The 12454-nt window shown below is 45.0% G+C and overlaps 1 protein-coding gene across 3 annotated transcripts in view; it reads right to left on the bottom strand.

The window, feature by feature from the left end:
- Positions 1-12454, bottom strand: part of PTPRA (protein tyrosine phosphatase receptor type A) — a 97703-nt gene that overhangs the window by 18968 nt on the left and 66281 nt on the right. For all 3 annotated transcript variants that reach the window (XM_045295279.1, XM_004697876.2, XM_004697875.2), the window contains 2 exons: positions 2530-2620; positions 458-534 (listed from right to left, as the gene is read on the bottom strand). In XM_045295279.1, coding sequence (XP_045151214.1) covers positions 458-534; positions 2530-2620 — 168 coding nt within the window. The remainder of the gene's footprint in view (positions 1-457; positions 535-2529; positions 2621-12454) is intronic.

The following is a 12454-nucleotide window of genomic DNA, read 5'->3' as shown; positions in this document are numbered from 1 at the left end:
ACATGTTCGGTACACATCGCCAATCCCAGGCTCAGCTGGAGAAAATGCAACAGCTGAGGCACCCGTCCGTCTGTTGAGATGTCCCTCAGTGCAGCCAGACAGGCCTTTGTTCTCCTTTTCCAGGAGGATCCGTTTTTGTTTTTTTAATTTCGGAAGCTATTCTAAACCTTCATTACTTTCAAATCCTACTTTTGTTCTTAGTTATATGAGTAAACTCAATAAAGAATACGCTGACTCTTACAAAAAAATATAAACCTAAATTATCATGGGAAATCTTGGGAAGATGGCAGGGTAAACCCAAGAATCGATTTAAAAATCTGATTATCACTTTTAAAAAAAGGCTTCTCGGGGAAAATTGAAAAGGACAAATCACTCTCTTAGTCTGCACCTGTGAAGAAGCCAGTAGCTGGTACCAATGGTCAGCCAAGGAAACAATGAGAAACCTAGAGTCCCTTACATTGATGAATGAAGCGTTGATATAATCAGAGTCTGGAACCCCTTCAACAGGTGTCAGGTGTACTCTAGAGTGGTCATCTGGAAAAAAATACAAACACCAACAATTAATATTTCAGTGAAATCCAATATACTCTCTCCCTGTTCCTGATACACCCAGGCCACGCGAAACAGGACAACGCTATTTATAACACCAAAAGTTTGGAAACACCTCCATCATCATTAGGTGGCTAAAGGCATCAAAATAAATCCACAACACAGAATACTAAGCAGTTTAAAAATAGAAACGAGGGAGAAGGTGGGGAGGAAGGGAGAACCAATTGTGATTGGTACATAACCAATTACCACATATAACTGTACTACCACCCCCTCACCCACCCCCATCCCACAGGGGGAAGAACAACAGAAACCACGGTGAAGGGAGACAGCGGTCAGTGTAGATATAAAAATAATAATTTATCATTTATAAGGGGCCACGAGGGTGGGTGGGAGGAGCTGACATCAAGGGCTCAATAGAAAATAAATGTCAAGGGAGACGTCGGACAGGGCAAGATATGACAAAATAATTTATAAATGATCAAGGGTTCATGAGGGAGGGGGGAGCAAGGAGGGAGGGGGGGGAAATGAGGAGTTGATGCCAGGGGCTTAAGTGGAGAGCAAATGTTTTGAGAATAATGAGGGCAATAAATGTGCTTTACACAATTGATGTATGGATTGTGATAAGAGTTGTATGAGCCCCTAATAAAATGATTAAAACAAACAAACAAAAAAAGAAATTGGCTTAAAAAAAAGAAATGTCTAGAAAATAATGATGGCAACATTTGTAAAAATGTGTTTGATGCAATTGATGTATGGATTGTTACAAGAGCTGAAACAGCCCTCAATAAAATGTTAAAATAAAATAAAAACAGAAAAAATAGTGCTTGTTTTTGATAATGAATTCCAAATATATATTAAGTGACAAGAAAGTCAGAGAGCAATGTGTACAGTATACCAATTATGTTTTTTTAATTTTATTGGGGGTTCATACAACTCTTAACACAATCCATACATACATCCATTTTGTCAAGCACATCTGTACATTTGTTGCCATCATCACTCAAAATATTTGCTTTCTACTTGAGCCCTTGGTATCAGCTCATTCCCCCGCCAACCACTCCCCTCATGGATGCTTCATAATTTATAAATTATTATTATTTTGTCATGTCTTGCACTATGCAATGTCTCCCATCATCCACTTTTCTGTTGTCCATCCCCCAGGGAGGGGCTTATATGTAGATCTTCGTAATCGGTTCCCCCTTCTACCCCACCTTCCCCTCCACCCTCCCGGTATCAACACTCTCAGCCCTGGTCCTGAAGGGTTCATCTGTCCTGGATTCCCAATTATGTTTTTAAAATAAAAATGCACACACACACATCTACACATTCATATAAAGTTAAGAAGATACATTTACATTCAGCTAGTACAGTGGTATCCTATCTGTTTTGTTCTCATACTCCATCAATAAAAAATTTGAGCAGGTACCTCAAATATGCATATTTTACTGATAAATTACTCACGAGGACTAATATATTGTACATCCAAAAATACTCCATTTTTTGAAAGGATTAATTAAGTTCACACGTTTTCCTCTCACATCCTACTGACCTATGCACTTCTCACTCATTGCTCCCCAGCACACACATGTGAGTCGGTTTGGACTCACAGGTAACTGAATTAGCAAGTGACTGATTCTAGGGAGGAAGAGATGAAGAAGAAAACCGTGCTGGAACTTCCTTGCACTGGCATTTCTAAAAGCACCAGAGCACCAACAATGAACCCCTCCTTGACCGGTCCTAATGGAACTGCTCTCGCGTCCTTCTAGAAACTTCAGGTCTATCATAAAATAAGAGAAGTCTTGTCAGCCAGCCCAACTGACTCTGGGCTCACCTGAGCTCTCTTCCCTCTCGGAGCAGCACACTCAATCCATCCTTGTTAGCAACCCTCCCGGGACCAGTGGCAACACGTTCTACCCTCCCGACAGCTGTCTGCATGCGTCCTTCCAGGTTACTTCCCAAGAAGCCCTACACACTCACAAGGCAAGATGTTCACATAGCGGTTCTTCTCCTTGTTTTCTTCCTTGGAGGCCGCCTCACAGGAGGCCTGGATAGGACAAGCAGGAAGAGCCTGGGAGGAAAAGAGAAGTCACTGGAGTTAATAACAGGGACAGACACCAAATGTGCAGAGTTACACGAAACTCTGACCAGTCAGCAAGTTCTACCTTTCCGATGGGGAGTCGGGGAGAGCAGGGGCCAGGTGACTATACAATACAGTTTAACACAGGCAACGCACCTGACCCCTAAACAGCCTGATGAGCTCCTCAGTTGAACACCAAAATTCCCCACTGGCGACTCCCAAGCACAGCGTGCCCTTCATATGATTACTGTGTGGTTAGGGTCCGGTTACAATGCCGGGCCGTTGTGCACCACCCTGGTAAGTAGGGGTGCGGACACAGCTGAAGGAGTGGGCCATTCATCCCCATGCTAACCACCCTGCAAAGATGAGGTCGGTCTCAGGAGATGCACACAGAGGGATCCAGATGGCCAGCTGAGTGAAGTGCTCTCTTCAGGGCTGACAAGGGGGGAGTACTCCAGCCTGTGGCAGAGAAGCAAGTGGGGATGGGAGGCCTCACAGAGATGCAGCAGGTAGGAAGCGCAGGAAGTGGGTGGAGTGAGGTTGAATGGGGCAAATGCAATTAGGTAGGGCCCAGAGGGGGTTGTGTGTAAAAGTGCTGAAGGGTTTGATGTCAGAAAGATGGCAAATCCCCTCAACTCTCCAGGACCAAGTTTGCTCATCTATAAAACTAGGACAATAATATCCTGTCTGGTATGCAATGAACATTCTAGAATTTTTTTATGAGACTCGAAAGCTCAATTTTGTAGTTTTTCCTCATTTCTTCTTAGATGTTCTTTATGTTTTTAAAACCATGCAAAAAGAAAACTAGCTTTAAATTCCAAATGAGACTAGCTTTCTGATGTACTACTTAGGAATGTTTTATGGCCCTTAAAATATGCATATCCTTTGCCCTAGCATTTCTATTTCTGAGAATGTACCCTAACGAGAGAAAGATCTCTGTGCTCTGAGTGTTCACCTCATTGTCATTCAAAACTTAGACTCTCACATGAGGGGCACCGTCGAGTATGGACAAGTGAACCACACGGTTCATTTACTACTTTTCACTTATTCTTTCAACAAATACACCAGGCACCTGTCCGGGCACTAGATATAGCACAAACAGTGGTGAAGCAAGCAGCATTCCCCTTCGTGAACAACAAAAGCTTATGGGTGAAATTCACACAGTAAGCAAATACATACATACATAGTGACATACCAGGGTAAATGCACTGAAAGTACAGAATGCTATTAGAAAAAAATGATCTGAACAGACCAAATTCAGATTAAGGGCAAGTCTATGAGGGAGGCTCCGTGTAGAGAATAGTATCCCAGGCACAGTGAGGGCCCAGAGGCAGGAGACCCTTGGACTTGTGCAGGGTATGGGAAGGAGAGGGGCTGTGGGGAACAGGGCACATGGGCAGGAGAAGTGGGAGAGGCGGCCAAAACCGGCAAGGTCAGCTTACACACTGCCACGAAGGTCGGTGAAAAGGGAGTTTGAATTTTGAGTGCACGAGGAAATCACGCAAGGGTTCTGAGTGGGCTCCAATTCACAGGTTAAAGAATCATGCTGGCGGCTATGTGGAACATGGAACGGAAGCCTGGAAGATGGCAGTGGAGATACGAGGAAATAAATGTGTGGATCACAGAGAGAAAATGCGAGGGATGAAGAATGATTCTCAGGTTCTTGTTTTGATTTTTTTTTTTAAATTAAAAGCAGTATTATTCCAAAGGGAACTGCTTTTGTCCCAGTGAGAGTAAGAGTTTAAAGAAGGGGGCAACATCTGCTGGCAATCAGCATGGCAGTGAGCGGCAGGAGAAATTACTGGAGGGAAAGGTCCTCCGGTAGAGTCTCATGGCCCGTCTGCCTTGGCGGTTCTGCAGTTCCCAGACTCCCTGCTGTCACACATAACGGGAGGAGAGCGCCTCCTGGGCTGGACGCTGGCACATGGAAGAGAGATCGCTTTAAGGCTGGAGCTGCCTCATTCACTGGGTTTGCCATCTCTTCCACACAGGCTAGATTTCTGCAGGATTCCTCCCATGCAGGGCAGGCTGTGCTGCAGCGTTTCCCAGGCTCAGGCCTGGGCCAGCAGGGCTCCGTTTCCTGTGCATCTCCTGTCTGGAGCAGAGCCATGGTGGCAACAGTACTCAGGAGCAGTCTCCAGCACAGCAGGACACTGAGCACCACCTTAAGGCAACCAGCATTCCCAGCTCCCTCATTCACAATGGAGCAACTGGGTGTCCAGCTAGGCAGAGGCTTCTAGGGCAGTGATTCTCAACTTTCCTAGTGCCACGACCCTTTCATACAGTTCCTCGTGTTGTGGTGACCCCCAACCATAACATTATTTTCGTTGCTACTTCATCACTGTCATTTTGCTAGTTATGAATCGGGCGACTCCTGTGAAAGGGTCGCTCTACCCCCAGAGGGGTCACGACCCACAGGTTGAGAATCGCTGTTCTAGAGGGAAAGTTACAAAAAAGCAGGAGGCATTAACAAGGGAAAACGGAAAGGGTGTTTCTCAGTGCTAACAGAGAAGGCTCAGACTCAGGCGCCTCAGTCCGCAGGGATGAACATTGGGGGTAGCCCAACCTTTAGTTTTCATTCTGAAAAAGCCAGCCCACAGAGCTGGCAGAGTAGGGCACCAAGATGCTACAGCCTTTAGAAACGCTAGGGGGCACCAAAGACCACCCCATTCCCCGTTGGAGGCAAAGCTAAGGATTGTTTTTTCAAAACATGTTTATTTTCTTTCAAATTTGTTTTTATTTCTGAAAGACATTTTAAAAATTCACCTCTAGATCCACTACTCAATGAACTAGGAGTTCTCCTTGGGTTCCTGATCACATCAGAGCTAAAACTGCGTTTCTTATTCCCTTGCTTGCTTTATTAGTATCCTGTACATTCTGTGTCCTCCAGCAATCTATTGCTATTGCTCAGTCTGTTACCCCAGGCATGCTCTCCAGAGTCCTGCAGGTGGTTGTTGTCAATCGCTCACTGTACTTGGTAGTATCCTTTTCTCTATTCTACTGCCGGGGCTGTCAGGTCAATTCTGACCCATAGTGGCCCGCGAAGCAGACTCCCACCATGCCGCTGGGTCGACTCAGAATGCCAACGCTGTAGCTCGCAGCGAGTGCTTCACTAGTGTGCACCAGGGTGAATGAGCAGCCCTGCTGTGTACACTCATTTGTATGTGTTAAAAGCACCCTTGTGGGAAAAAAAAAAAAAAAAAAAAAGCACCCTTGTGCACGTGGGCAAAGTTTTAGGCAAGATTATCTTTCTACTTACCAGATGAGGCCAAATCATTTTTCAAACTAACTGTACCAATTTATACTCCCAACAACAATGCCAACTGTCCTACTTGTTATATACCCGCCCCTGCCCCACCCCACACTTGTTCTTGTCAGACCTGACGTATGATACTGCAAACCCAAACTCACTGCCATGGTACCTTCTGACTCACTGAAGAATCAAGGTTTCCATTTCCCTTTCACCATCTTTCTATAGCTTAGTAGTTAACCGCGCTTACCCTCTACCAATATATTAAGTCTTAAAAAATCCTTTCCTACTGTGAGATCAAGAATATTTTCCTGCATGATTGTCTCTTTCTCCTTTAAATTTCAGTCTTGACACCCCCAACTGGTCTTGGCTTCAGTGTTTGGTATGCGCTGACTCAGCTTCTGTCATTCCCTTTGGGTTACCCACTTGCTCCAGCACTATTTATTGTAAAGCCCGTTCTTCCCGCACCAAAGTGGCAATGCCATCTCTGTCATACACAATGGCTCTGCTTCGGGGCCGTTTTAGTCCACTGGTCAATCTTGTCTACCCCAGTGCCAATGCAAAACGGTCTCATTCACTAAACCTTACGGTGACTCTCTAGCTGGTAAGGCAGGGCTCCTCACCTGTTCTTCTTCTTCAGGAATGTCTTGGCTATCCTTGCATCTCTCCTCCTCCATATATATTTTACAATCAGCTTGTCAAGTTCCACAAAAAACCTGTTGGGATTTTTATTGGAATTGCATTGAATCTATGTAGCAATCTGGGAGAACTGACATCTTTACAATATTGAGCCTTCTAGTCCAAGGAGCTTATCTCTTCATTAGTTGAGGTTAAGTTTTCAAAAATTAAAAAAGAACGATCTCCAGAGATTTTGTACATAATTTAAATTTATTCTCGTGTTATCTTTTTGATGCTATTGTACACGGCACCTTCATAAAAAGTCCTTGGGCTTTCTGTTTGCGGCCTGTGTGGGTTCATAAATGCATTGAACTGCTGTGGACTCGGATTTGTTAACGCAGATAAGTTAGCGGAGGGGACTTTGGTTCTCTGAGGACAATGTCTTCCTTCCTCTTCTTTTTTCATTCTCACACCTGTCATTTCTTTTCCTGTCTGCCTCTGATCTCCCCATCTCATTCACGTTAAGTCTGAGTCCTTTCCAATACTCTCACCTGATCATCACCCAGTGATGGGAAAAGTCCTGCTCTCCCAGGACTGATCTCATCTGGGAACTGTTCTACGTAGAAGGTTCCAACACTCAGATTTCTTTTCTCCTGAATGTTCCCTGTACTTAATAGCATAACCTGGGCGCCAGTGGAAGCCTTTCTACCCTGGAGGAAGCTTGAATGAACTCCAATTCTTTGATCTGAATCCTAAATCCCTTCCCACAGTCTCTGCCCGAGGTCCTTGACTCAGATTTTAGAGAGAGCTCATTAAGGTAGAAGCTATTTTGTTCCTGACGACTCAGATACTGCACTCAGCTCTATTACCGTTTGCCCCCCAATTAATCCATACATCAATTGTATCGAAACACATTTGTACGTATGTTGCCACCATCATTTTCAAAACATTTTCTTTCTGCTTGAGCCCCTTGGTATTAGCTCCTATTTTTTCCCTCCCTCCAACCCCTATTACCATTTTTTAAAACACATTCATTCACACACACACACACTCACCTAGAAACTAAAACCAAAATTTCTATCCTTATTTTAAGAGTGGGTGGTCCTGAGGAAGGGGTGGAGGGCACACGTCTCATCTCACAATGTTCATATTTTCACCATCTCCCAACTTTTCTCTGCTTTACTTTCTCTCCTACCTTTCAGGACCTAAGATTTTATTATTTTACACACTCTCTTTCAAAGTCAAAAAGTATTGCTTTGGTATTTGTCCCCCAGTTTATACATGTATTCTCAGCAAAATGTATTTAAACAAGTCTCTGCAATCAGTGGATGGCTGCAGCCAAGTTCTCCCAATAACAACCTGTCTTAATCTTGTTAGGACCAAAAAAAAGGTCTGATCAAAGCAGTGGCTTCTAAAGGCTAACGGAGAGGGCAGCTGGTGTGAGTAAGGCCAGGAAAGGGGTGCCACCACGGCACTGCGCTGCTCCTCCTTCACAGGGCTGTCCTGTGCGATTTCTGTTGAGAAACCTCATCTCACCCTACGGCCCTCAGGCTGGCCCTGCAGATGTCTTTTGATCCGAAAGCTCAATGACTATTGAGAAGGGACATGATCTGAATCCCTTGAGGATTCAGTCTGATGAAGTGTGGACAGAAAGGCAGACTTCTTCAGGGAAGCCTGAGCCATGGAAACACCCCTTTGGAAGGGCGTAAGCCTGGATGAAGCACGTGCCGAGGAACAACAGCTTCACATGTTGGTGGTTTTTGATAAAGGCTTTTATGATTCTGTAGCAATACTTTCTCTCTTACCCTCATACATATATTTATCTTGAGCATGCCTTAAGGATCTCGAGTGTTTCCTTAAATAAATCCAGTTTCTTTAAAATAAATCCCCAGGACATAAATGGTGGTGGAAGAGGCCCAGCTTGTTACTCTTGAGATGAAAGCCAGCGAGTGGAACTTTCGACCAGGGTTGGGGCTCACAGCAATGATGCACACGCTCTGTTCAGCCTGTCCAGTACCAGAGCACAGCTGTCATGCCCCAGGCCTATTGTTCCTTCAGCTGTTCCCCCCGGGGTCCAATTTCTCTCTGAACAGCCTTGCGTTTGGCGATACTCCTTCCCATGGAGTTGGCCATACGCTTCCTGGCACAGTCCAGCCTGGTGGCATCACTCCTTAACTCCGAGGCTGGACATCTCTGAAAGCATACATGCTCAGACCCATCTGCTCTATTCATAATATTTAGAGAGCTTCAGTGTAAGACATCACAGTGGGAACATGCCTTTTTTAAAGAGAATTCAAATAATGAGTAGTAAGTAGTAATTCCCCATCTCTCCTGCCCTATCTGCCATTCAAGTTCAGAGCCTTCAGAGTATTCTTCCACACTTGATTTAAAACGCCAAATAACAACATCAGCACATGTACACACGCATACAAGGAGGCTCCAACGAGTTTTAATTCCAGTGTTCATTTTTCCATGAACTTTTTGAAGCAACTCACACACACACACACACACACACACACACACTTAAATAAAAATGGGATTATACTCTGCATATTCCTCTATTGCATTTTTCTAACAACACTTACTTGAAGATCTAAATTTTTATGTCAATGGATTCATTTTAATGACAGCACAGAATTTCAAAATGGATGCAAGAGATCAATAAGCCCTTCTGCTCTTTGTTCAATATATATTTTTATTCTATCTACGATGCTGTAGTGAACATCCTCACACAAACACCTCTTGTGCACCCGAAGGTCATCTGCTAGGTGAGAGACCTAGAAGCCAGGTCAGAGAGCCGGAGCCTTTTCAGCTCTGGATGTTGTTAGGGGCCACAGAGCTCACCTAGACTCACTGCCACCCACAGTGCCGGGGCAGAGTGGAACTGCCCTCCGGTTCTCTGCGCTGCAATCTGTGTAAGAGCGAGCCCTGGTGGCACAGCAGCTAAGGGCTCAGCTGTTAACCCAAAGGCGGGTGGTTCAAATGCACCAGGCTCCTCTGCAGAGATGGGGCAGTCTGTTCCGCCTTGGAAACCGTCGCTACAGGATGCAATGGACTTGATTGACTTGGGTCTCATCTTTCTTACTCCTGCACAGCTGCTGGGTGGGTTCAGGACACCAACCTTCTAGTTAGCAGCCAACTGATAAGCTATTGTGCCCCGAGAGCTCCTTTAAAATCCAGAAACAGCCATAGTGCCCTCCCAGTGCTCTAACAATGTAAACGCCGACCCTGCCTGTGCAGAAGCGTGCTCATGTCGCCATAACTTTGCCTGCCCACCCACAAATGGGATCAATCGTGTAAAATGTCCAAATCTGATGGATAGCAAACAAACTCACTGTCATCAAATCCATTCTGACTCATATCGACCCTACAGGACACAACTCCCTCCGTGGGTCCCTGAGACGGTCTATCTTTACAGGAGGAAAAGCACTGTAGGTCTCCCTTCAAGTGGGTGGTAGTTCCAAACTGCCGACTTTGTGGTTAGCTGCCAAATGCAGAATACACCATGCCACCAGGGCTCCTCGCTCAAATCTGACAGGGCTCAATGTATCTAACGCGCATTTCCCTATCGATAGTTGCGCTTCTTCTCATGCTTATCAATCACTTGAACCACCAATTTTCCTATTGGATTTACTTTTGTCACAGGTTTATAAAAGCTTTATATTTATGATAAATGAGTCTTGTGTTATAGTAAATACTCTATCAGTTATCCACTTCTTAAATGGTATTGTATATCATGGAGAGGTTTAACATTTAAGTATATTTATTATCTCTCAATTTTTTCCATTCTTGTTTAAATATGTTGAGTTTTACTCAGAAAAGCTTTCCTCATCTCAATTATAAAAATGTTATCCTCTGATGCCAAACGGCAAACCCACTGCCATCCAATCAGTTCTGACTCCCAATAACCCTCCTGAGCAGACAGGCTTTTCTTTCTCCCGTGGAGTGGCTAGTGGGTTTGAACTGATAACCTTTTGGTTAGTACCCCAATGCCTAGCCAAAGCATTACCAGGGCTCCTTCATCCTTTGATACCCCACCCCACTGTAATCAGTTGATTCTGACTCACAGTGACCCTACAGAGGGTTCTCGAGGCTGTCAATCTTTCTGGAAGCAGATAGTCTTTCTCCAGAGGAGCAGCTGGTGGGTTTGAATGACTGACCCTTATCTTATGCTTACCTCCAGCACCACCCGCCTCCTGCATCCTATGACAGGAAACACAAATGGGGGTGTTTGCACCATGTGTTAATTCTCACTTCCCCTGGCCAGGCTGACTAATCCAAGCACAGTCACATGTGGCCCCCACTGGGCCAATCAGAATCTCTTTCCTGGGCTTTTGAAACTCGGGATGAAGAGAGTCCCCTCAGGGAAGTGCCCGTGGAGTACCCTGGCAGTAACGGGGAAATGCCTGCCCGAGTCCAATTTGTCTTTTTGGTTTTTCTAATTTGTCTTTTAGATTTGCCGTTTCCCGAATGCCTCCCAATGCAGAGTTTTATTTTTTGCTTGATTTGGCAAAGTTGACGTCTCTTGTTTTTAATCAAAGAAACTCAACTGATTTGTCAGTTAGTAGGAGAAAGTGAGATGTAACTGATACGCTGGAGGGGAGATGTGCATGATGTGAACCTGATCTTTGGGTTCAGGTGGAGGAAAATGACTGCAACCAGTTACCCGATTAGGAAAGAAGAAACCCTCCCAGTTCACAACAATTCAGGAGTCCCTCTAGTCACTGCCTGTGATCACCTGGCAGGTGTTCCATCTAGCTGGTGGTAAAGTGAGTGGTAGGAGGTCCCAACTAAAAGAAGACTAGAAATATTGATAGCAAGAAGTAAAAGATTTACTTTTGACACCAGATAATAAGACCAGAAAAGGGCCAGCGCCAGCATCAACTGCTCACCTCCAATCAGAGAATGAAATTCAGGGTTTTTTCTAGGATTGTGCCACATATTTTGCTGAGCCAAATGTTAAGATTTCAGAATTCTCGTTTACTCCATTTTAGTTCCAAGTGGATTCCGATCTCTGCTGGTGACTCGTGCGGAGAGCGCGTTAAGTGTGACAGCTGAATTGATGCCCAAAGAAACAGAGACTGCAGAGAAAGCCACCTTCCAAAACTATTGTGCTGTCTGGTGCACCTGGCCTTCACACATCTCAGTGCTCGTGGATAATCAGGATGCACCCTAACCTAGCCTGGTGGGCTAAGAACACAAGCAAGGCAGAAATGCAAAAAACGAATACCTGAAAGGTAGGAACTCACTGAGTAGATTCATCAACAATCATAGGAACAGTTGCTGATACAGATTTGGGGATGTTAGAGCAAAGTGAGGCATACTTTTTGGATATAGCCAAATTTCTAGTTATAGTGACCTGAACTTCTGCAGCAATGTAAACCAGCTCAGGAAACTGTCCAAGATTCTAGCCCTGAGCTAGCATGGCCAAGGGAAACGGCTGAGTGCTGCATTCAACTGGGCCACAATGAAAAGTCAGAGCCCGTGGCACGGAGCAGCGGCAATGAGACTGCTACAGGGTGATCAGCAGACAGACCCTTCCTACCGAGCCCTTCAGCACATCCCTAACGTGGTCTACAACACGTGCCTGGCTGGAAGCTGGACCTGGTGACGAAAGCACTGGAATCTTTTGGGGGCATCTCTCTAGTGGAGGGAGAGAATGCTATCCAAAAGGGGTTCCTGATCTTTGTGTGAAAGGAGGAGCCTTGGAGGCCACAGCCTCTGGGGCTCAGACAGCTCTCAAACACAAATATCCTTGTCATCAAGCTGATGCCGACTCACGGCGACCCTATAGGACAGGGTAGAACTGCCCCTGTGGGTTTCCGAGACTGCAACTCTTTTTTTTTTATTGTTTTATTCGGGGCTCATACAGCTCTTATCACAATCCATGCATACATCAATTGTGTAAAGCACATTTGTACATTCATTGCCCTCATCATTCTCAAAACATTTGCTCT

The sequence above is a fragment of the Echinops telfairi genome, unplaced genomic scaffold, assembly GCF_000313985.2.
Source record: "Echinops telfairi isolate 266 unplaced genomic scaffold, ASM31398v2 ScPeMD7_5592;HRSCAF=6446, whole genome shotgun sequence".
Classification (NCBI taxonomy): Eukaryota; Metazoa; Chordata; class Mammalia; order Afrosoricida; family Tenrecidae; genus Echinops; species Echinops telfairi.
The sequence above is the reverse complement of the archived record's forward strand: the minus strand, read 5'-3'. Positions and strand labels throughout refer to the sequence as shown.